The sequence below is a fragment of the Oncorhynchus mykiss genome, chromosome 6 (genome assembly GCF_013265735.2).
Source record: "Oncorhynchus mykiss isolate Arlee chromosome 6, USDA_OmykA_1.1, whole genome shotgun sequence".
Classification (NCBI taxonomy): domain Eukaryota; kingdom Metazoa; phylum Chordata; class Actinopteri; order Salmoniformes; family Salmonidae; genus Oncorhynchus; species Oncorhynchus mykiss.
In genome coordinates this window covers 98,073,504-98,098,107 of record NC_048570.1, presented here as the reverse complement: position 1 = coordinate 98,098,107, position 24,604 = coordinate 98,073,504, and the positions used below count along the sequence as shown (strand labels likewise).

At 35.7% G+C, this 24,604-nt stretch overlaps 1 protein-coding gene across 6 annotated transcripts; it reads left to right on the top strand.

The window, feature by feature from the left end:
* The first annotated feature begins 650 nt into the window (after positions 1–650).
* tppp3 (tubulin polymerization-promoting protein family member 3) lies at positions 651–8,534 on the top strand. 6 transcript variants are annotated; one of them, XR_005052372.1, is made up of 4 exons: positions 651–850; positions 2,922–3,075; positions 6,265–7,293; positions 7,382–8,534. XR_005052372.1 is itself a non-coding variant. In XM_036981689.1 (4 exons), the coding sequence occupies exons 1-3, from the start codon at positions 663–665 to the stop codon at positions 6,454–6,456; spliced, it is 534 nt and encodes a 177-aa protein (XP_036837584.1). In that variant the 5' UTR covers positions 651–662; the 3' UTR covers positions 6,457–6,469; positions 6,546–8,534. The 6 variants fall into 6 exon arrangements, 3 of the variants coding, with proteins under 3 accessions (XP_036837584.1, XP_036837583.1, XP_036837582.1); XR_005052370.1 differs by having other exon boundaries at positions 7,338–8,534; XR_005052371.1 differs by having other exon boundaries at positions 6,265–7,337.
* Positions 8,535–24,604: the final 16,070 nt, after the last annotated feature.

Genomic DNA, 24,604 nt, shown 5'->3' with positions numbered 1-24,604 from the left:
GCTGTGGGAGACGTCCAAGATTTCAGACGACATTTTTATCCTGCAAGATTACTGTTTTCCACTATCAATAAAATGTGTGAAATTAAAATTAAAATAAATTTTTTAAGTAGCTAGCCAACGTTAGCCAGTTAGCTTGGTTGCTTTACTGCCGTTGAACCCTACTCCTTGGCCAGAGCAGGGCCCTCTGTCCATTCGTATATTTCAGAGCGTTCAATCTGGAAGGCCCAAAATGAAGTATTCTGACACCCCAGAATGAATTTACGAACACACCCCGGAATTCGTAAAACGTCTAGCTGGTCATTTGTTATGCTAATACGCTAGCAAGACGTTGCATAGCAACAGCATCAACTTCCGGTTGGACAGGCGAAACTCTATAATTGATTATTTTTTTTTAAGTACGCTCAACTGAAACAATACCGTTCGTTTACAGTATACTAAAATGTATTAATAGTATATAGTATATACTAATTAACTATGTAGTATACAGTATGTTAGTATGGGTATTAGAACACAGCGATGAGTCTTGTTGTCCTGTTTTGTAATCAGGCAGCTTTAAATACACCTGCTTATTTTTTTTATTTTTTTTAAACCTGCTTTAGTGTCAGACAAATATGTATAATGGCTAAGACCCATGTTGTCTTATTTTGTAGATATTCATCAAGATGGCGGAGAGCACAGATCTGGAGCAGCTGATGAACTCTTTTAAGAAGTTTGCGATCCACGGAGACACCAAGGCTACCGGGAAGGAGATGAACGGGAAGAACTGGGCTAAACTGTGTAAGGACTGCAAGATCATCGACGGGAAGAATGTCACCGGCACTGACGTGGATATCGTCTTCACGAAAGTCAAGTGAGTTTTAATAGCGACCAGCTACAACATAATTATCAATGTAATACATTCATCTATTACGATGATGATGATTATTATTTATGGACAAATTGCAACCAACATTAGCCGCTAGATTATCCTCAATTGATCTCTCTTAAATCATGGGCGAGTTTGTTTTGTATGGCCCAGTTTTAATAACAACCAACTACAACATAATAACAATGTAATACATTAATCTATTACAATGATGATTATTATTATTTATGGTACCAATTGCAACCAACATTAGACGCTAGATTATCCTCAATTGATCTCTCTTAAATCATGGGCGAGTTTGTTTTGTATGGTCCAGTGCCCCGGTTTGGCGGAGTTTGCCCATTTTTAGACCATTCCATTGGTCCTTAAGAGTAATCTCCACCCACCCGGGGCACTGGGCCATATAAAGTTAATTTGTCCATGGTTTAAGAGAGATCAGCTGGCGATAAAATAGTGGCCAATGTTGGTTGCAATTGGCCCATTGTTATTATTATTATATACTTATACTAGTACTGATAATACTTGAGTAAATCCACTCCAGAACAGTGTTGTGGAACGACTGTTGTTTCCTGACAGTAGTAGATTATAAATCCACTTCAGAACAGTGTTGTGGAACGGCTGTTGTTTCCTGACAGTAGTAGATTATAAATCCACTTCAGAACAGTGTTGTGGAACGACTGTTGTTTCCTGACAGTAGTAGATTATAAATCCACTTCAGAACAGTGTTGTGGAACGGCTGTTGTTTCCTGACAGTAGTAGATTATAAATCCACTTCAGAACAGTGTTGTGGAACGGCTGTTGTTTTCTGACAGTAGTAGATTATAAATCCACTTCAGAACAGTGTTGTGGAACGGCTGTTGTTTTCTGACAGTAGTAGATTATAAATCCACTTCAGAACAGTGTTGTGGAACGACTGTTGTTTCCTGACAGTAGTAGATTATAAATCCACTTCAGAACAGTGTTGTGGAACGACTGTTGTTTCCTGACAGTAGTAGATTATAAATCCACTTCAGAACAGTGTTGTGGAACGGCTGTTGTTTTCTGACAGTAGTAGATTATAAATCCACTTCAGAACAGTGTTGTGGAACGACTGTTGTTTTCTGACAGTAGTAGATTATAAATCCACTTCAGAACAGTGTTGTGGAACGACTGTTGTTTCCTGACAGTAGTAGATTATAAATCCACTTCAGAACAGTGTTGTGGAACGGCTGTTGTTTTCTGACAGTAGTAGATTATAAATCCACTTCAGAACAGTGTTGTGGAACGACTGTTGTTTTCTGACAGTAGTAGATTATAAATCCACTTCAGAACAGTGTTGTGGAACGACTGTTGTTTCCTGACAGTAGTAGATTATAAATCCACTTCAGAACAGTGTTGTGGAACGACTGTTGTTTCCTGACAGTAGTAGATTATAAATCCACTTCAGAACAGTGTTGTGGAACGGCTGTTGTTTTCTGACAGTAGTAGATTATAAATCCACTTCAGAACAGTGTTGTGGAACGGCTGTTGTTTCCTGACAGTAGTAGATTATAAATCCACTTCAGAACAGTGTTGTGGAACGGCTGTTGTTTTCTGACAGTAGTAGATTATAAATCCACTTCAGAACAGTGTTGTGGAACGACTGTTGTTTCCTGACAGTAGTAGATTATAAATCCACTTCAGAACAGTGTTGTGGAACGGCTGTTGTTTCCTGACAGTAGTAGATTATAAATCCACTTCAGAACAGTGTTGTGGAACGACTGTTGTTTTCTGACAGTAGTAGATTATAAATCCACTTCAGAACAGTGTTGTGGAACGGCTGTTGTTTCCTGACAGTAGTAGATTATAAATCCACTTCAGAACAGTGTTGTGGAACGGCTGTTGTTTCCTGACAGTAGTAGATTATAAATCCACTTCAGAACAGTGTTGTGGAACGACTGTTGTTTCCTGACAGTAGTAGATTATAAATCCACTTCAGAACAGTGTTGTGGAACGGCTGTTGTTTTCTGACAGTAGTAGATTATAAATCCACTTCAGAACAGTGTTGTGGAACGGCTGTTGTTTTCTGCCGTTGCAGAGCGAAGACGTCCCGGGTGATCACCTACGAGGAATTCCAGAGAGCCCTGGAGGAGCTGGCCCCGAAGAGGTTTAAAGGTCAGAGCAAAGAGGAGGCCCTAACGTCTGTCTACAAACTGATAGAGGGCAAGGAGCCCACCAACGTAGGAGTCACGGTATGACAGATACACTACTACTACTAATATACTACTAGGCCCTAACGTCTGTCTACAAGCTGATAGATACTGATATATACTACTACTGCATACTACTACTACTACTAATATACTACTACTACTACTACTACTACTAATATACTACTAGTATACTACTATACTACTACTACTACTACTAATAAACTACTACTACTAGTATACTACTACTACTACTACTACTACTACTACTACTACTACTACTAATATACTACTACTGCATACTACTACTAATATACTACTAATATACTACTACTATTACTACTACTGCATACTACTACTACTAGTATACTACTACTACTACTACTAATATACTACTAATATACTACTACTATTACTACTACTGCATACTACTACTACTAGTATACTACTATACTATTACTACTAATATACCACTACTACTACTATACTACTACTATTACTACTACTGCAAACTACTAGTATACTACTACACTACTACCACTACTAATATACTACTCTACTACATTGCAACTGCTGCTACTACTACTACTACTGTTACTACTACTACTGCTACTACTATTACTACTACACTACTGGTACTACTATTACTAATACTACTATACTACTACTACTACTACTACTACTACTATGTGACTACTACTAATGGTACTACTATTACTATACTACTACTACCACTACTACCACTACTACCACTACTACTACTACTACTACTACTACTACTACTACTACTACTACTACTACTACTACTACCACTACTACTTCATTATTGAGATGTTATCCAGCTAAATAAACACTGTCTTGTTCTAATACCCAGCTTCAAGTGTGTGGTAAGAGTATGTACATAAATGAATATGGGGATCAGGCCTGGCAAAGTAGTCTGCTGTCACTTGAGGGTAGATAGGACAGTTGTGGAGGAGGACGGCACGGTGTGTTTATCACGGCGTTCTGAAGTCAAGGAGGTTGTTTAGACGTGCCTGAGTGAATATAGTGAATGTACTCAGCTCTCCAAACCGTCTCGGTGCTCCGGCTCGCTCTGAGCCAACTCACATTCATGACATCATATCCATTATAAGAGATTGGCTTCATCGGTGAGGTGTGTCTGTGTGTGAGTGTGAGTGTGTGTATGTGTATATATATGTGTGTGTGAGTGTGAGTGTGTGTGTGTGTTAGTATTACCTAAGGTTCTTTTTTTCTCCAAACACAATTATTTGTTAACACTGGCTGGCTGTTGTCATGCTGTGAATTGAACCTGAGTTCAACCTCTTTATCTAAGAGTGGCTGTTGGTTTTTTGACTTAAGAAATTATAATTGAGTTAAAGTAATCCCTTCTTTAGGGAGCGGTTCTACCTATCCACCTCCAGCTGTTTCCTCCTGTGTTTAACATTCAGATTCTAGGGCCCTTCTTTAGGGTTCTACCTATCCACCTCCAGCTGTCCTGTGTATAACGTTCAGATTCTAGGGCCCTTCTTTAGGGAGCGGTTCTACTTATCCACCTCCAGCTGTTTCCTCCTGTGTTTAACAATCAGATTCTAGGGCCCTTCTTTAGGGTTCTACCTATCCACCTCCAGCTGTTTCCTCCTGTGTATAGCAATCAGATTCTAGGGACCTTCTTTAGGGTTGTACCTATCCACCTCCAGCTGTTTCCTCCTGTGTATAACAATCAGATTCTAGGGACCTTCTTTAGGGTTGTACCTATCCACCTCCAGCTGTTTCCTCCTGTGTATAACAATCAGATTCTAGGGACCTTCTTTAGGGTTCTACCTATCCACCTCCAGCTGTCCTGTGTATAACGTTCAGATTCTAGGGCCCTTCTTTAGGGAGCGGTTCTACTTATCCACCTCCAGCTGTTTCCTCCTGTGTTTAACAATCAGATTCTAGGGCCCTTCTTTAGGGTTCTACCTATCCACCTCCAGCTGTTTCCTCCTGTGTATAGCAATCAGATTCTAGGGACCTTCTTTAGGGTTGTACCTATCCACCTCCAGCTGTTTCCTCCTGTGTATAACAATCAGATTCTAGGGACCTTCTTTAGGGTTGTACCTATCCACCTCCAGCTGTTTCCTCCTGTGTATAACAATCAGATTCTAGGGACCTTCTTTAGGGTTGTACCTATCCACCTCCAGCTGTTTCCTCCTGTGTATAGCAATCAGATTCTAGGGACCTTCTTTAGGGTTCTACCTATCCACCTCCAGCTGTTTCCTCCTGTGTATAACAATCAGATTCTAGGGACCTTCTTTAGGGCTGTACCTATCCACCTCCAGCTGTTTCCTCCTGTGTATATCAATCAGATTCTAGGGACCTTCTTTAGGGTTGTACCTATCCACCTCCAGCTGTTTCCTCCTGTGTATAACAATCAGATTCTAGGGCCCTTCTTTAGGGTTCTACCTATCCACCTCCAGCTGTTTCCTCCTGTGTATAACAATCAGATTCTAGGGCCCTTCTTTAGGGTTCTACCTATCCACCTCCAGCTGTTTCCTCCTGTGTATAACAATCAGATTCTAGGGACCTTCTTTAGGGTTCTACCTATCCACCTCCTGCTGTTTCCTCCTGTGTATAACAATCAGATTCTAGGGCCCTTCTTTAGGGTTCTACCTATCCACCTCCAGCTGTTTCCTCCTGTGTATAACAATCAGATTCTAGGGACCTTCTTTAGGGTTCTACCTATCCACCTCCAGCTGTTTCCTCCTGTGTATAACAATCAGATTCTAGGGACCTTCTTTAGGGTTCTACCTATCCACCTCCTGCTGTTTCCTCCTGTGTATAACAATCAGATTCTAGGGACCTTCTTTAGGGAGCGGTTCTACCTATCCACCTCCAGCTGTTTCCTCCTGTGTATAACAATCAGATTCTAGGGACCTTCTTTAGGGTTCTACCTATCCACCTCCAGCTGTTTCCTCCTGTGTATAACAATCAGATTCTAGGGACCTTCTTTAGGGTTGTACCTATCCACCTCCAGCTGTCCTGTGTATAACGTTCAGATTCTAGGGACCTTCAGAACTGTTGCGATCCCAACGCTGGAGGACAGCGGGAACTTCCTCAGTTTGTCAAGAGAACCTACAGTAGCAGTTTATCATTAAAAAACAGAACTGTATTGGTTTAGCTCACCAACATGACAACATGGTTTCTGTTACTGTCCCCCCCGCCCCCCCCGCCCCCCCGTCCCCCCCTCCACAGAAAATGGCGAAGACAGCCGCAGTGGACAGACTGACGGACACCACCAAGTACACAGGCTCCCACAAAGAGCGCTTCGACGAGAGCGGGAAGGGGAGGGGTAAGGGCGGGCGGGAGGAGCTGGTGGAGGAAACGGGATACGTCGGCTCCTACAAGAACGCCGGAACCTACGAGGAGAAAACCAAGGCTAAGTAGACCACCGGGCCAGGCGGGGTGGTCAACCGTCCCAGTAGACCACCGGGCCAGGCGGTGTGGTCAACAGGTCCAGTAGACCACCGGGCCAGGCGGTGTGGTCAACAGGCCCAGTAGACCACCGGGCCAGGCGGTGTGGTCAACAGGTCCAGTAGACCACCGGGCCAGGCGGGGTGGTCAACAGGCCCAGTAGACCACCGGGCCAGGCGGGGTGGTCAACAGGCCCAGTAGACCACCGGGCCAGGCGGGGTGGTCAACAGGTCCAGTAGACCACCGGGCCAGGCGGGGTGGTCAACAGGTCCAGTAGACCACCGGGCCAGGCGGGGTGGTCAACAGGTCCAGTAGACCACCGGGCCAGGCGGTGTGGTCAACAGGCCCAGTAGACCACCGGGCCAGGCGGTGTGGTCAACAGGCCCAGTAGACCACCGGGCCAGGCGGGGTGGTCAACAGGCCCACAACATGAGATGTATCCCAAATTACATCCTACTCTATATAGTGCACTACTTTGACCAGAGCGCCATGGGTCCTGGTCTAAAGTAGTGCACTATATAGGGAATAGGGTGCCATAGGGCTCTGGTATAAAGTAGTGCACTATATAGGGAATAGAGTGCCATTTGAGACGCTTCCAGGGTCACTATCCCCTAAGCCCCCCCCCCCCTTACAGTCGGGACCAAACCCTGAACCCAGAACTCTGACCCCTAACCACAGGCTTAACCCCAGGCCCTGTCGACAGAGGCTGTCCTCTCTTATCTTTGATATGTCCTGAGGGGGTGTGTGTGTGTTGTGATCGGGGATGATGAGAGAGAGAACATGCTTTTTACTCTTATTATAGCTATGGAGGTTGTGAGGCGATCTCCTTCAACAGAGATATGACCGATAGACAGGTCGTGAGGCGATCTCCTTCAACAGAGATATGACCGATAGACAGGTCGTGAGGCGATCTCCTTCAACAGAGATATGACCGATAGACAGGTCGTGAGGCGATCTCCTTCAAAAGAGATATGACCGATAGACAGGTCGTGAGGCGATCTCCTTCAACAGAGATATGACCGATAGACAGGTCGTGAGGCGATCTCCTTCAACAGAGATATGTCTGATGTGTGTTTACAGATGACTAGATCAGAATGTTCACTGTTCACTGTCAAACCTGGCCTGCCCTGAGACTGTACATAGACCTGTGATATACCATACCCTCACCTTGCTTTGATTTTAAATCTGCCCTGAGACTGTACATAGACCTGTGATATACCATACCCTCACCTTGCTTTGGTTTTAACATGTTGAGTTGCACTGTGAAATACTGATGCGAGAGTTGTTGCCATGGAATTGAATGAAACATCCACTGTAAAAGGCAAACGTCAGCACCAAGACCGTGATTGGTCAAAACACATACTGGTCAAATAATCTGACATGGTGCCGTGTTTCCATTGGCTTCAAACCATGAATGTCCTCTTTGAATCGAGTTCATCTTTCTTACTGTATAATTCATCTTTCTTACCGTATAATTCATCTTTCTTACTGTATAATTCATCTTTCTTACCGTATATTTCATCTTTCTTACCGTATATTTCATCTTTCTTACCGTATAATTCATCTTTCTTACTGTATAATTCATCTTTCTTACCGTATAATTCATCTTTCTTACCGTATAATTCATCTTTCTTACCGTACATTTCATCTTTCTTACCGTACATTTCATCTTTCTTACCGTATAATTCATCTTTCTTACTGTATAATTCATCTTTCTTACCGTACATTTCATCTTTCTTACCGTATAATTCATCTTTCTTACTGTATAATTCATCTTTCTTACAGTATGTTTCATCTCTCAAACTCAATAGTTTCAGGGTTTCGTCTTTAAGACTATCGTTTTAGAACTAGCTAGCTTTTTATTCTGAGACTATTTCTTTCAACGTTCGTTGCTTTTCAAAAAATAATTAAACATTTATTTTCTCTCTTTTGGTTATTTTTGATTTGTTTGTTTGTTTGTTTGTTTGTTTTGGTGTTGTAGAAACTGGACAACGGCTGCATTGAAGGGGAAATTGTTGTATTAAAACATGAGAATAAAGTGTTTGTCTTTAGTTTGTGGTTTCTTTCATTCTGATTCTGAGTGGTATTTATAAACGTCATTACTCAGTGAGCATCATTTACCAAACCAGGAAGTGACCAATGGCATGTCCTTTAGCCACAGGCTTTCTCATGTTTAAAAAATATAGTATTCTCCTAATAAACAGGTAACTAGCCTGTGTTAAACTGTATTATAATAAACAGGTAACTATCCTGTATTAAACTGTATTATAATAAACAGGTAACTAGCCTGTGTTAAACTGTATTATAATAAACAGGTAACTATCCTGTATTAAACTGCATTCTCCTAATAAACAGGTAACTAGCCTGTATTAAACTGTATTCTAATAAACAGGTAACTATCCTGTATTAAACTGCATTCTCCTAATAAACAGGTAACTAGCCTGTATTAAACTGTATTCTAATAAACAGGTAACTAGCCTGTATTAAACTGCATTCTCCTAATAAACAGGTAACTAGCCTGTATTAAACTGTATTCTAATAAACAGGTAACTAGCCTGTATTAAACTGTATTCTAATAAACAGGTAACTAGCCTGTATTAAACTGTATTCTCCTAATAAACAGGTAACTAGCCTGTGTTAAACTGTATTCTAATAAACAGGTAACTAGCCTGTGTTAAACTGTATTCTAATAAACAGGTAACTAGCCTGTATTAAACTGTATTCTCCTAATAAACAGGTAACTAGCCTGTGTTAAACTGTATTCTAATAAACAGGTAACTAGCCTGTGTTAAACTGTATTCTAATAAACAGGTAACTAGCCTGTATTAAACTGTATTCTAATAAACAGGTAACTAGCCTGTGTTAAACTGTATTCTAATAAACAGGTAACTAGCCTGTATTAAACTGTATTCTCCTAATAAACAGGTAACTAGCCTGTATTAAACTGTATTCTAATAAACAGGTAACTAGCCTGTATTAAACTGTATTCAAATAAACAGGTAACTAGCCTGTATTAAACTGTATTCTAATAAACAGGTAACTAGCCTGTGTTAAACTGTATCCTAATAAACAGGTAACTAGCCTGTGTTAAACTGTATTCTAATAAACAGGTAACTAGCCTGTATTAAACTGTATTCTAATAAACAGGTAACTAGCCTGTATTAAACTGTATTCAAATAAACAGGTAACTAGCCTGTATTAAACTGTATTCTAATAAACAGGTAACTAGCCTGTGTTAAACTGTATCCTAATAAACAGGTAACTAGCCTGTGTTAAACTGTATTCTAATAAACAGGTAACTAGCCTGTATTAAACTGTATTCTCCTAATAAACAGGTAACTAGCCTGTATTAAACTGTATTCTAATAAACAGGTAACTAGCCTGTGTTAAACTGTATTCTCCTAATAAACAGGTAACTAGCCTGTGTTAAACTGTATTCTCCTAATAAACAGGTAACTAGCCTGTGTTAAACTGTATTCTAATAAACAGGTAACTAGCCTGTATTAAACTGTATTCTCCTAATAAACAGGTAACTAGCCTGTGTTAAACTGTATTCTAATAAACAGGTAACTAGCCTGTATTAAACTGTATTCTCCTAATAAACAGGTAACTAGCCTGTGTTAAACTGTATTCCCCTAATAAACAGGTAACTAGCCTGTGTTAAACTGTATTCTAATAAACAGGTAACTAGCCTGTGTTAAACTGTATTCTAATAAACAGGTAACTAGCCTGTGTTAAACTGTATTCTAATAAACAGGTAACTAGCCTGTATTAAACTGTATTCCCCTAATAAACAGGTAACTAGCCTGTGTTAAACTGTATTCTAATAAACAGGTAACTAGCCTGTGTTAAACTCTATTCTAATAAACAGGTAACTAGCCTGTATTAAACTGTATTCTAATAAACAGGTAACTAGCCTGTGTTAAACTGTATTCTAATAAACAGGTAACTAGCCTGTGTTAAACTCTATTCTAATAAACAGGTAACTAGCCTGTATTAAACTGTATTCTAATAAACAGGTAACTAGCCTGTATTAAACTGTATTCCCCTAATAAACAGGTAACTAGCCTGTATTAAACTGTATTCTAATGAACAGGTAACTAGCCTGTATTAAACTGTATTCTAATAAACAGGTAACTAGCCTGTGTTAAACTGTATTCTAATAAACAGGTAACTAGCCTGTATTAAACTGTATTCTAATAAACAGGTAACTAGCCTGTATTAAACTGTATTCTAATAAACAGGTAACTAGCCTGTATTAAACTGTATTCTAATAAACAGGTAACTAGCCTGTATTAAACTGTATTCTCCTAATAAACAGGTAACTAGCCTGTGTTAAACTGTATTCTAATAAACAGGTAACTAGCCTGTATTAAACTGTATTCTAATAAACAGGTAACTAGCCTGTGTTAAACTGTATTCTCCTAATAAACAGGTAACTAGCCTGTGTTAAACTGTATTCTAATAAACAGGTAACTAGCCTGTATTAAACTGTATTCTAATAAACAGGTAACTAGCCTGTATTAAACTGTATTCTCCTAATAAACAGGTAACTAGCCTGTGTTAAACTGTATTCTAATAAACAGGTAACTAGCCTGTATTAAACTGTATTCTCCTAATAAACAGGTAACTAGCCTGTGTTAAACTGTATTCTAATAAACAGGTAACTAGCCTGTATTAAACTGTATTCTCCTAATAAACAGGTAACTAGCCTGTATTAAACTGTATTCTAATAAACAGGTAACTAGCCTGTGTTAAACTGTATTCTCCTAATAAACAGGTAACTAGCCTGTATTAAACTGTATTCTAATAAACAGGTAACTAGCCTGTATTAAACTGTATTCTAATAAACAGGTAACTAGCCTGTATTAAACTGTATTCTAATAAACAGGTAACTAGCCTGTATTAAACTGTATTCTCCTAATAAACAGGTAACTAGCCTGTGTTAAACTGTATTCTCCTAATAAACAGGTAACTAGCCTGTATTAAACTGTATTCTCCTAATAAACAGGTAACTAGCCTGTATTAAACTGTATTCTAATAAACAGGTAACTAGCCTGTGTTAAACTGTATTCTAATAAACAGGTAACTAGCCTGTGTTAAACTGTATTCTCCTAATAAACAGGTAACTAGCCTGTGTTAAACTGTATTCTAATAAACAGGTAACTAACCTGTATTAAACTGTATTCTCCTAATAAACAGGTAACTAGCCTGTATTAAACTGTATTCTAATAAACAGGTAACTAGCCTGTATTAAACTGTATTCTAATAAACAGGTAACTAGCCTGTGTTAAACTGTATTCTAATAAACAGGTAACTAGCCTGTATTAAACTGTATTCTCCTAATAAACAGGTAACTAGCCTGTGTTAAACTGTATTCTAATAAACAGGTAACTAGCCTGTATTAAACTGTATTCTCCTAATAAACAGGTAACTAGCCTGTATTAAACTGTATTCTAATAAACAGGTAACTAGCCTGTATTAAACTGTATTCTAATAAACAGGTAACTAGCCTGTGTTAAACTGTATTCTAATAAACAGGTAACTAGCCTGTATTAAACTGTATTCCCCTAATAAACAGGTAACTAGCCTGTATTAAACTGTATTCTCCTAATAAACAGGTAACTAGCCTGTATTAAACTGTATTCTCCTAATAAACAGGTAACTAGCCTGTATTAAACTGTATTATCCTAATAAACAGGTAACTAGCCTGTATTAAACTGTATTCTAATAAACAGGTAACTAGCCTGTATTAAACTGTATTCTAATAAACAGGTAACTAGCCTGTGTTAAACTGTATTCTAATAAACAGGTAACTAGCCTGTATTAAACTGTATTCTAATAAACAGGTAACTAGCCTGTATTAAACTGTATTCTAATAAACAGGTAACTAACCTGTATTAAACTGTATTCTAATAAACAGGTAACTAGCCTGTATTAAACTGTATTCTAATAAACAGGTAACTAGCCTGTATTAAACTGTATTCTCCTAATAAACAGGTAACTAGCCTGTATTAAACTGTATTCTAATAAACAGGTAACTAGCCTGTATTAAACTGTATTCTAATAAACAGGTAACTAGCCTGTGTTAAACTGTATTCTCCTAATAAACAGGTAACTAGCCTGTGTTAAACTGTATTCTAATAAACAGGTAACTAGCCTGTGTTAAACTGTATTCTAATAAACAGGTAACTAGCCTGTATTAAACTGTATTCTAATAAACAGGTAACTAGCCTGTGTTAAACTGTATTCTAATAAACAGGTAACTAGCCTGTATTAAACTGTATTCTCCTAATAAACAGGTAACTAGCCTGTGTTAAACTGTATTCTCCTAATAAACAGGTAACTAGCCTGTGTTAAACTGTATTCTCCTAATAAACAGGTAACTAGCCTGTGTTAAACTGTATTCTCCTAATAAACAGGTAACTAGCCTGTGTTAAACTGTATTCTCCTAATAAACAGGTAACTAGCCTGTGTTAAACTGTATTCTAATAAACAGGTAACTAGCCTGTGTTAAACTGTATTCTAATAGACAGGTAACTAGCCTGTATTAAACTGTATTCTCCTAATAAACAGGTAACTAGCCTGTATTAAACTGTATCCTAATAAACAGGTAACTAGCCTGTATTAAACTGTATTCTAATAAACAGGTAACTAGCCTGTATTAAACTGTATTCTAATAAACAGGTAACTAGCCTGTGTTAAACTGTATTCTAATAAACAGGTAACTAGCCTGTATTAAACTGTATTCTCCTAATAAACAGGTAACTAGCCTGTATTAAACTGTATTCTCCTAATAAACAGGTAACTAGCCTGTATTAAACTCTATTCTAATAAACAGGTAACTAGCCTGTATTAAACTCTATTCTAATAAACAGGTAACTAGCCTGTATTAAACTCTATTCTAATAAACAGGTAACTAGCCTGTGTTAAACTGTATTCTAATAAACAGGTAACTAGCCTGTGTTAAACTGTATTCTCCTAATAAACAGGTAACTAGCCTGTATTAAACTGTATTCTCCTAATAAACAGGTAACTAGCCTGTATTAAACTCTATTCTAATAAACAGGTAACTAGCCTGTATTAAACTCTATTCTAATAAACAGGTAACTAGCCTGTATTAAACTGTATTCTCCTAATAAACAGGTAACTAGCCTGTATTAAACTGTATTCTCCTAATAAACAGGTAACTAGCCTGTATTAAACTCTATTCTAATAAACAGGTAACTAGCCTGTATTAAACTCTATTCTAATAAACAGGTAACTAGCCTGTATTAAACTGTATTCTAATAAACAGGTAACTAGCCTGTGTTAAACTGTATTCTCCTAATAAACAAGTAACTAGCCTGTATTAAACTGTATTCTAATAAACAGGTAACTAGCCTGTATTAAACTGTATTCTCCTAATAAACAGGTAACTAGCCTGTATTAAACTGTATTCTAATAAACAGGTAACTAGCCTGTATTAAACTGTATTCTCCTAATAAACAGGTAACTAGCCTGTATTAAACTGTATTCTCCTAATAAACAGGTAACTAGCCTGTGTTAAACTGTATTCTAATAAACAGGTAACTAGCCTGTATTAAACTGTATTCTAATAAACAGGTAACTAGCCTGTATTAAACTGTATTCTCCTAATAAACAGGTAACTAGCCTGTGTTAAACTGTATTCTAATAAACAGGTAACTAGCCTGTATTAAACTGTATTCTCCTAATAAACAGGTAACTAGCCTGTGTTAAACTGTATTCTAATAAACAGGTAACTAGCCTGTGTTAAACTGTATTCTAATAAACAGGTAACTAGCCTGTATTAAACTGTATTCTAATAAACAGGTAACTAGCCTGTGTTAAACTGTATTCTCCTAATAAACAGGTAACTAGCCTGTGTTAAACTGTATTCTCCTAATAAACAGGTAACTAGCCTGTGTTAAACTGTATTCTCCTAATAAACAGGTAACTAGCCTGTATTAAACTGTATTCTAATAAACAGGTAACTAGCCTGTGTTAAACTGTATTCTAATAAACAGGTAACTAACCTGTGTTAAACTGTATTCTCCTAATAAACAGGTAACTAGCCTGTATTAAACTGTATTCTAATAAACAGGTAACTAGCCTGTATTAAACTGTATTCTAATAAACAGGTAACTAACCTGTGTTAAACTGTATTCTCCTAATAAACAGGTAACTAGCCTGTATTAAACTGTATTCTAATAAACAGGTAACTAGCCTGTATTAAACTGTATTCTAATAAACAGGTAACTAGCCTGTGTTAAACTGTATTCTCCTAATAAACAGGTAACTAGCCTGTATTAAACTGTATTCTAATAAACAGGTAATTAGCCTGTATTAAACTGTATTCTAATAAACAGGTAACTAGCCTGTGTTAAACTGTATTCTCCTAATAAACAGGTAACTAGCCTGTATTAAACTGTATTCTAATAAACAGGTAACTAGCCTGTATTAAACTGTATTCTAATAAACAGGTAACTAACCTGTATTAAACTGTATTCTAATAAACAGGTAACTAGCCTGTATTAAACTGTATTCTCCTAATAAACAGGTAACTAGCCTGTATTAAACTGTATTCTAATAAACAGGTAACTAGCCTGTATTAAACTGTATTCTAATAAACAGGTAACTAGCCTGTGTTAAACTGTATTCTCCTAATAAACAGGTAACTAGCCTGTGTTAAACTGTATTCTAATAAACAGGTAACTAGCCTGTGTTAAACTGTATTCTAATAAACAGGTAACTAGCCTGTATTAAACTGTATTCTAATAAACAGGTAACTAGCCTGTGTTAAACTGTATTCTAATAAACAGGTAACTAGCCTGTATTAAACTGTATTCTCCTAATAAACAGGTAACTAGCCTGTGTTAAACTGTATTCTCCTAATAAACAGGTAACTAGCCTGTGTTAAACTGTATTCTAATAAACAGGTAACTAGCCTGTGTTAAACTGTATTCTAATAAACAGGTAACTAGCCTGTGTTAAACTGTATTCTAATAAACAGGTAACTAGCCTGTATTAAACTGTATTCTCCTAATAAACAGGTAACTAGCCTGTAATAAACTGTATCCTAATAAACAGGTAACTAGCCTGTATTAAACTGTATTCTAATAAACAGGTAACTAGCCTGTATTAAACTGTATTCTAATAAACAGGTAACTAGCCTGTGTTAAACTGTATTCTAATAAACAGGTAACTAGCCTGTATTAAACTGTATTCTCCTAATAAACAGGTAACTAGCCTGTATTAAACTGTATTCTCCTAATAAACAGGTAACTAGCCTGTATTAAACTCTATTCTAATAAACAGGTAACTAGCCTGTATTAAACTCTATTCTAATAAACAGGTAACTAGCCTGTATTAAACTCTATTCTAATAAACAGGTAACTAGCCTGTGTTAAACTGTATTCTAATAAACAGGTAACTAGCCTGTGTTAAACTGTATTCTCCTAATAAACAGGTAACTAGCCTGTATTAAACTGTATTTTCCTAATAAACAGGTAACTAGCCTGTATTAAACTCTATTCTAATAAACAGGTAACTAGCCTGTATTAAACTCTATTCTAATAAACAGGTAACTAGCCTGTATTAAACTGTATTCTCCTAATAAACAGGTAACTAGCCTGTATTAAACTGTATTCTCCTAATAAACAGGTAACTAGCCTGTATTAAACTCTATTCTAATAAACAGGTAACTAGCCTGTATTAAACTCTATTCTAATAAACAGGTAACTAGCCTGTATTAAACTGTATTCTAATAAACAGGTAACTAGCCTGTGTTAAACTGTATTCTCCTAATAAACAAGTAACTAGCCTGTATTAAACTGTATTCTAATAAACAGGTAACTAGCCTGTATTAAACTGTATTCTCCTAATAAACAGGTAACTAGCCTGTATTAAACTGTATTCTAATAAACAGGTAACTAGCCTGTGTTAAACTGTATTCTAATAAACAGGTAACTAGCCTGTGTTAAACTGTATTCTAATAAACAGGTAACTAGCCTGTATTAAACTGTATTCTCCTAATAAACAGGTAACTAGCCTGTATTAAACTGTATTCTCCTAATAAACAGGTAACTAGCCTGTGTTAAACTGTATTCTAATAAACAGGTAACTAGCCTGTGTTAAACTGTATTCTCCTAATAAACAGGTAACTAGCCTGTGTTAAACTGTATTCTCCTAATAAACAGGTAACTAGCCTGTGTTAAACTGTATTCTCCTAATAAACAGGTAACTAGCCTGTATTAAACTGTATTCTAATAAACAGGTAACTAGCCTGTATTAAACTGTATTCTCCTAATAAACAGGTAACTAGCCTGTATTAAACTGTATTCTCCTAATAAACAGGTAACTAGCCTGTGTTAAACTGTATTCTAATAAACAGGTAACTAACCTGTGTTAAACTGTATTCTCCTAATAAACAGGTAACTAGCCTGTATTAAACTGTATTCTAATAAACAGGTAACTAGCCTGTATTAAACTGTATTCTAATAAACAGGTAACTAACCTGTGTTAAACTGTATTCTCCTAATAAACAGGTAACTAGCCTGTATTAAACTGTATTCTAATAAACAGGTAACTAGCCTGTATTAAACTGTATTCTAATAAACAGGTAACTAGCCTGTGTTAAACTGTATTCTCCTAATAAACAGGTAACTAGCCTGTATTAAACTGTATTCTAATAAACAGGTAACTAGCCTGTATTAAACTGTATTCTAATAAACAGGTAACTAGCCTGTGTTAAACTGTATTCTCCTAATAAACAGGTAACTAGCCTGTATTAAACTGTATTCTCCTAATAAACAGGTAACTAGCCTGTATTAAACTGTATTCTAATAAACAGGTAACTAGCCTGTATTAAACTGTATTCTCCTAATAAACAGGTAACTAGCCTGTGTTAAACTGTATTCTCCTAATAAACAGGTAACTAGCCTGTATTAAACTGTATTCTAATAAACAGGTAACTAGCCTGTATTAAACTGTATTCTCCTAATAAACAGGTAACTAGCCTGTGTTAAACTGTATTCTCCTAATAAACAGGTAACTAGCCTGTATTAAACTGTATTCTAATAAACAGGTAACTAGCCTGTGTTAAACTGTATTCTCCTAATAAACAGGTAACTAGCCTGTGTTAAACTGTATTCTCCTAATAAACAGGTAACTAGCCTGTATTAAACTGTATTCTCCTAATAAACAGGTAACTAGCCTGTGTTAAACTGTATTCTTCTAATAAACAGGTAACTAGCCTGTATTAAACTGTATTCTAATAAACAGGTAACTAGCCTGTGTTAAACTGTATTCTAATAAACAGGTAACTAGCCTGTGTTAAACTGTATTCTAATAAACAGGTAACTAGCCTGTATTAAACTGTATTCTAATAAACAGGTAACTAGCCTGTATTAAACTGTATTCTAATAAACAGGTAACTAGCCTGTGTTAAACTGTATTCTCCTAATAAACAGGTAACTAGCCTGTATTAAACTGTATTCTAATAAACAGGTAACTAGCCTGTATTAAACTGTATTCTAATAAACAGGTAACTAGCCTGTATTAAACTGTATTCTCCTAATAAACAGGTAACTAGCCTGTATTAAACTGTATTCTAATAAACAGGTAACTAGCCTGTATTAAACTGTATTCTAATAAACAGGTAACTAGCCTGTATTAAACTGTATTCTAATAAACAGGTAACTAGCCTGTGTTAAACTGTATTCTAATAAACAGGTAACTAGCCTGTATTAAACTGTATTCTCCTAATAAACAGGTAACTAGCCTGTATTAAACTGTATTCTAATAAACAGGTAACTAGCCTGTATTAAACTGTATTCTAATAAACAGGTAACTAGCCTGTATTAAACTGTATTCTCCTAATAAACAGGTAACTAGCCTGTATTAAACTGTATTCTAATAAACAGGTAACTAGCCTGTATTAAACTGTATTCTAATAAACAGGTAACTAGCCTGTATTAAACTGTATTCTAATAAACAGGTAACTAACCTGTGTTAAACTGTATTCTAATAAACAGGTAACTAGCCTGTATTAAACTGTATTCTAATAAACAGGTAACTAGCCTGTATTAAACTGTATTCTAATAAACAAGTAACTAGCCTGTATTAAACTGTATTCTCCTAATAAACAGGTAACTAGCCTGTATTAAACTGTATTCTAATAAACAGGTAACTAGCCTGTATTAAACTGTATTCTCCTAATAAACAGGTAACTAGCCTGTATTAAACTGTATTCTTCTAATAAACAGGTAACTAGCCTGTATTAAACTGTATTCTTCTAATAAACAGGTAACTAGCCTGTGTTAAACTGTATTCTAATAAACAGGTAACTAGCCTGTATTAAACTGTATTCTCCTAATAAACAGGTAACTAGCCTGTATTAAACTGTATTCTAATAAACAGGTAACTAGCCTGTATTAAACTGTATTCTAATAAACAGGTAACTAGCCTGTATTAAACTGTATTCCCCTAATAAACAGGTAACTAGCCTGTGTTAAACTCTATTCTAATAAACAGGTAACTAGCCTGTATTAAACTGTATTCTCCTAATAAACAGGTAACTAGCCTGTGTTAAACTGTATTCTAATAAACAGGTAACTAGCCTGTATTAAACTGTATTCTAATAAACAGGTAACTAGCCTGTGTTAAACTGTATTCTCCTAATAAACAGGTAACTAGCCTGTATTAAACTGTATTCTCCTAATAAACAGGTAACTAGCCTGTATTAAACTGTATTCTCCTAATAAACAGGTAACTAGCCTGTATTAAACTGTATTCTCCTAATAAACAGGTAACTAGCCTGTGTTAAACTGTATTCTCCTAATAAACAGGTAACTAGCCTGTGTTAAACTGTATTCTCCTAATAAACAGGTAACTAGCCTGTATTAAACTGTATTCTAATAAACAGGTAACTAGCCTGTATTAAACTGTATTCTCCTAATAAACAGGTAACTAGCCTGTATTAAACTGTATTCTAATAAACAGGTAACTAGCCTGTGTTAAACTGTATTCTCCTAATAAACAGGTAACTAGCCTGTATTAAACTGTATTCTCCTAATAAACAGGTAACTAGCCTGTATTAAACTGTATTCTCCTAATAAACAGGTAACTAGCCTGTATTAAACTGTATTCTCCTAATAAACAGGTAACTAGCCTGTATTAAACTGTATTCTAATAAACAGGTAACTAGCCTGTATTAAACTGTATTCTAATAAACAGGTAACTAGCCTGTGTTAAACTGTATTCTCCTAATAAACAGGTAACTAGCCTGTATTAAACTGTATTATCCTAATAAACAGGTAACTAGCCTGTATTAAACTGTATTCTCCTAATAAACAGGTAACTAACCTGTGTTAAACTGTATTCTCCTAATAAACAGGTAACTAGCCTGTGTTAAACTGTATTCTAATAAACAGGTAACTAGCCTGTATTAAACTGTATTCTAATAAACAGGTAACTAGCCTGTGTTAAACTGTATTCTCCTAATAAACAGGTAACTAGCCTGTATTAAACTGTATTATCCTAATAAACAGGTAACTAGCCTGTATTAAACTGTATTCTCCTAATAAACAGGTAACTAACCTGTGTTAAACTGTATTCTCCTAATAAACAGGTAACTAACCTGTGTTAAACTGTATTCTCCTAATAAACAGGTAACTAGCCTGTATTAAACTGTATTCTCCTAATAAACAGGTAACTAGCCTGTATTAAACTGTATTCTCCTAATAAACAGGTAACTAGCCTGTGTTAAGCTGTATTCTCCTAATAAACAGGTAACTAGCCTGTGTTAAACTGTATTCTAATAAACAGGTAACTAGCCTGTATTAAACTGTATCCTAATAAACAGGTAACTAGCCTGTGTTAAACTGTATTCTCCTAATAAACAGGTAACTAGCCTGTATTAAACTGTATTCTAATAAACAGGTAACTAGCCTGTATTAAACTGTATTCTAATAAACAGGTAACTAGCCTGTGTTAAACTGTATTCTCCTAATAAACAGGTAACTAGCCTGTATTAAACTGTATTCTAATAAACAGGTAACTAGCCTGTGTTAAACTGTATTCTCCTAATAAACAGGTAACTAGCCTGTATTAAACTGTATTCTCCTAATAAACAGGTAACTAGCCTGTATTAAACTGTATTCTCCTAATAAACAGGTAACTAGCCTGTATTAAACTGTATTCTAATAAACAGGTAACTAGCCTGTATTAAACTGTATTCTAATAAACAGGTAACTAGCCTGTATTAAACTGTATTCTAATAAACAGGTAACTAGCCTGTATTAAACTGTATTCTCCTAATAAACAGGTAACTAGCCTGTATTAAACTGTATTCTCCTAATAAACAGGTAACTAGCCTGTGTTAAACTGTATTCTCCTAATAAACAGGTAACTAGCCTGTATTAAACTGTATTCTCCTAATAAACAGGTAACTAGCCTGTATTAAACTGTATTCTCCTAATAAACAGGTAACTAGCCTGTGTTAAACTGTATTCTAATAAACAGGTAACTAGCCTGTATTAAACTGTATTCTAATAAACAGGTAACTAGCCTGTATTAAACTGTATTCTAATAAACAGGTAACTAGCCTGTGTTAAACTGTATTCTAATAAACAGGTAACTAGCCTGTATTAAACTGTATTCCCCTAATAAACAGGTAACTAGCCTGTATTAAACTGTATTCTAATAAACAGGTAACTAGCCTGTATTAAACTGTATTCTAATAAACAGGTAACTAGCCTGTATTAAACTCTATTCTAATAAACAGGTAACTAGCCTGTGTTAAACTGTATTCTAATAAACAGGTAACTAGCCTGTATTAAACTGTATTCCCCTAATAAACAGGTAACTAGCCTGTATTAAACTGTATTCTAATAAACAGGTAACTAGCCTGTATTAAACTGTATTCTCCTAATAAACAGGTAACTAGCCTGTGTTAAACTGTATTCTAATAAACAGGTAACTAGCCTGTATTAAACTGTATTCTCCTAATAAACAGGTAACTAGCCTGTGTTAAACTGTATTCCCCTAATAAACAGGTAACTAGCCTGTATTAAACTGTATTCTCCTAATAAACAGGTAACTAGCCTGTATTAAACTGTATTCTCCTAATAAACAGGTAACTAGCCTGTATTAAACTGTATTCTCCTAATAAACAGGTAACTAGCCTGTGTTAAACTGTATTCCCCTAATAAACAGGTAACTAGCCTGTGTTAAACTGTATTCCCCTAATAAACAGGTAACTAGCCTGTGTTAAACTGTATTCCCCTAATAAACAGGTAACTAGCCTGTGTTAAACTGTATTCCCCTAATAAACAGGTAACTAGCCTGTATTAAACTGTATTCTAATAAACAGGTAACTAGCCTGTATTAAACTGTATTCTAATAAAGAGGTAACTAGCCTGTGTTAAACTGTATTCTCCTAATAAACAGGTAACTAGCCTGTGTTAAACTGTATTCTCCTAATAAACAGGTAACTAGCCTGTGTTAAACTGTATTCCCCTAATAAACAGGTAACTAGCCTGTATTAAACTGTATTCTCCTAATAAACAGGTAACTAGCCTGTATTAAACTGTATTCTCCTAATAAACAGGTAACTAGCCTGTATTAAACTGTATTCTAATAAACAGGTAACTAGCCTGTATTACACTGTATTCTAATAAACAGGTAACTAGCCTGTGTTAAACTGTATTCTCCTAATAAACAGGTAACTAGCCTGTGTTAAACTGTATTCTAATAAACAGGTAACTAGCCTGTGTTAAACTGTATTCTCCTAATAAACAGGTAACTAGCCTGTGTTAAACTGTATTCTAATAAACAGGTAACTAGCCTGTGTTAAACTGTATTCTCCTAATAAACAGGTAACTAGCCTGTATTAAACTGTATTCTAATAAACAGGTAACTAGCCTGTGTTAAACTGTATTCTCCTAATAAACAGGTAACTAGCCTGTGTTAAACTGTATTCTCCTAATAAACAGGTAACTAGCCTGTATTAAACTGTATTCTCCTAATAAACAGGTAACTAGCCTGTATTAAACTGTATTCTAATAAACAGGTAACTAGCCTGTGTTAAACTGTATTCTCCTAATAAACAGGTAACTAGCCTGTGTTAAACTGTATTCTCCTAATAAACAGGTAACTAGCCTGTGTTAAACTGTATTCTCCTAATAAACAGGTAACTAGCCTGTATTAAACTGTATTCTCCTAATAAACAGGTAACTAGCCTGTATTAAACTGTATTCCCCTAATAAACAGGTAACTAGCCTGTATTAAACTGTATTCTCCTAATAAACAGGTAACTAGCCTGTATTAAACTGTATTCTAATAAACAGGTAACTAGCCTGTATTAAACTGTATTCTCCTAATAAACAGGTAACTAGCCTGTATTAAACTGTATTCTAATAAACAGGTAACTAGCCTGTATTAAACTGTATTCTCCTAATAAACAGGTAACTAGCCTGTGTTAAACTGTATTCTAATAAACAGGTAACTAGCCTGTGTTAAACTGTATTCTCCTAATAAACAGGTAACTAGCCTGTGTTAAACTGTATTCTCCTAATAAACAGGTAACTAGCCTGTGTTAAACTGTATTCTCCTAATAAACAGGTAACTAGCCTGTATTAAACTGTATTCTAATAAACAGGTAACTAGCCTGTATTAAACTGTATTCTAATAAACAGGTAACTAACCTGTATTAAACTGTATTCTCCTAATAAACAGGTAACTAGCCTGTGTTAAACTGTATTCTAATAAACAGGTAACTAGCCTGTATTAAACTGTATTCTCCTAATAAACAGGTAACTAGCCTGTGTTAAACTGTATTCTCCTAATAAACAGGTAACTAGCCTGTGTTAAACTGTATTCTCCTAATAAACAGGTAACTAGCCTGTATTAAACTGTATTCTAATAAACAGGTAACTAGCCTGTATTAAACTGTATTCTAATAAACAGGTAACTAGCCTGTGTTAAACTGTATTCTAATAAACAGGTAACTAGCCTGTATTAAACTGTATTCTCCTAATAAACAGGTAACTAGCCTGTGTTAAACTGTATTCTCCTAATAAACAGGTAACTAGCCTGTATTAAACTGTATTCTAATAAACAGGTAACTAGCCTGTATTAAACTGTATTCTCCTAATAAACAGGTAACTAGCCTGTATTAAACTGTATTCTAATAAACAGGTAACTAGCCTGTATTAAACTGTATTCTCCTAATAAACAGGTAACTAACCTGTGTTAAACTGTATTCTAATAAACAGGTAACTAGCCTGTGTTAAACTGTATTCTCCTAATAAACAGGTAACTAGCCTGTATTAAACTGTATTCTAATAAACAGGTAACTAGCCTGTATTAAACTGTATTCTAATAAACAGGTAACTAGCCTGTGTTAAACTGTATTCTAATAAACAGGTAACTAACCTGTGTTAAACTGTATTCCCCTAATAAACAGGTAACTAGCCTGTATTAAACTGTATTCTCCTAATAAACAGGTAACTAGCCTGTATTAAACTGTATTCTAATAAACAGGTAACTAGCCTGTATTAAACTGTATTCTCCTAATAAACAGGTAACTAGCCTGTATTAAACTGTATTCTCCTAATAAACAGGTAACTAGCCTGTATTAAACTGTATTCTAATAAACAGGTAACTAGCCTGTGTTAAACTGTATTCTCCTAATAAACAGGTAACTAGCCTGTGTTAAACTGTATTCTCCTAATAAACAGGTAACTAGCCTGTATTAAACTGTATTCTAATAAACAGGTAACTAGCCTGTGTTAAACTGTATTCCCCTAATAAACAGGTAACTAGCCTGTATTAAACTGTATTCTCCTAATAAACAGGTAACTAGCCTGTATTAAACTGTATTCTCCTAATAAACAGGTAACTAGCCTGTGTTAAACTGTATTCTCCTAATAAACAGGTAACTAGCCTGTATTAAACTGTATTCTCCTAATAAACAGGTAACTAGCCTGTGTTAAACTGTATTCTCCTAATAAACAGGTAACTAGCCTGTATTAAACTGTATTCTAATAAACAGGTAACTAGCCTGTGTTAAACTGTATTCTCCTAATAAACAGGTAACTAGCCTGTGTTAAACTGTATT

What these genes read in the sequence shown, in the direction of transcription:
- tppp3 (XM_036981689.1), top strand. Translation starts at nt 663, where the DNA reads ATGGCGGAGAGCACAGATCTGGAGCAGCTGATGAACTCTTTTAAGAAG. An exon ending in ATCGTCTTCACGAAAGTCAA is followed by an intron (nt 851 to 2,921) that starts GTGAGTTTTAAT and finishes CTGCCGTTGCAG; the next exon opens with AGCGAAGACGTCCCGGGTGA. An exon ending in CCACCAACGTAGGAGTCACG is followed by an intron (nt 3,076 to 6,264) that starts GTATGACAGATA and finishes CCCCCTCCACAG; the next exon opens with AAAATGGCGAAGACAGCCGC.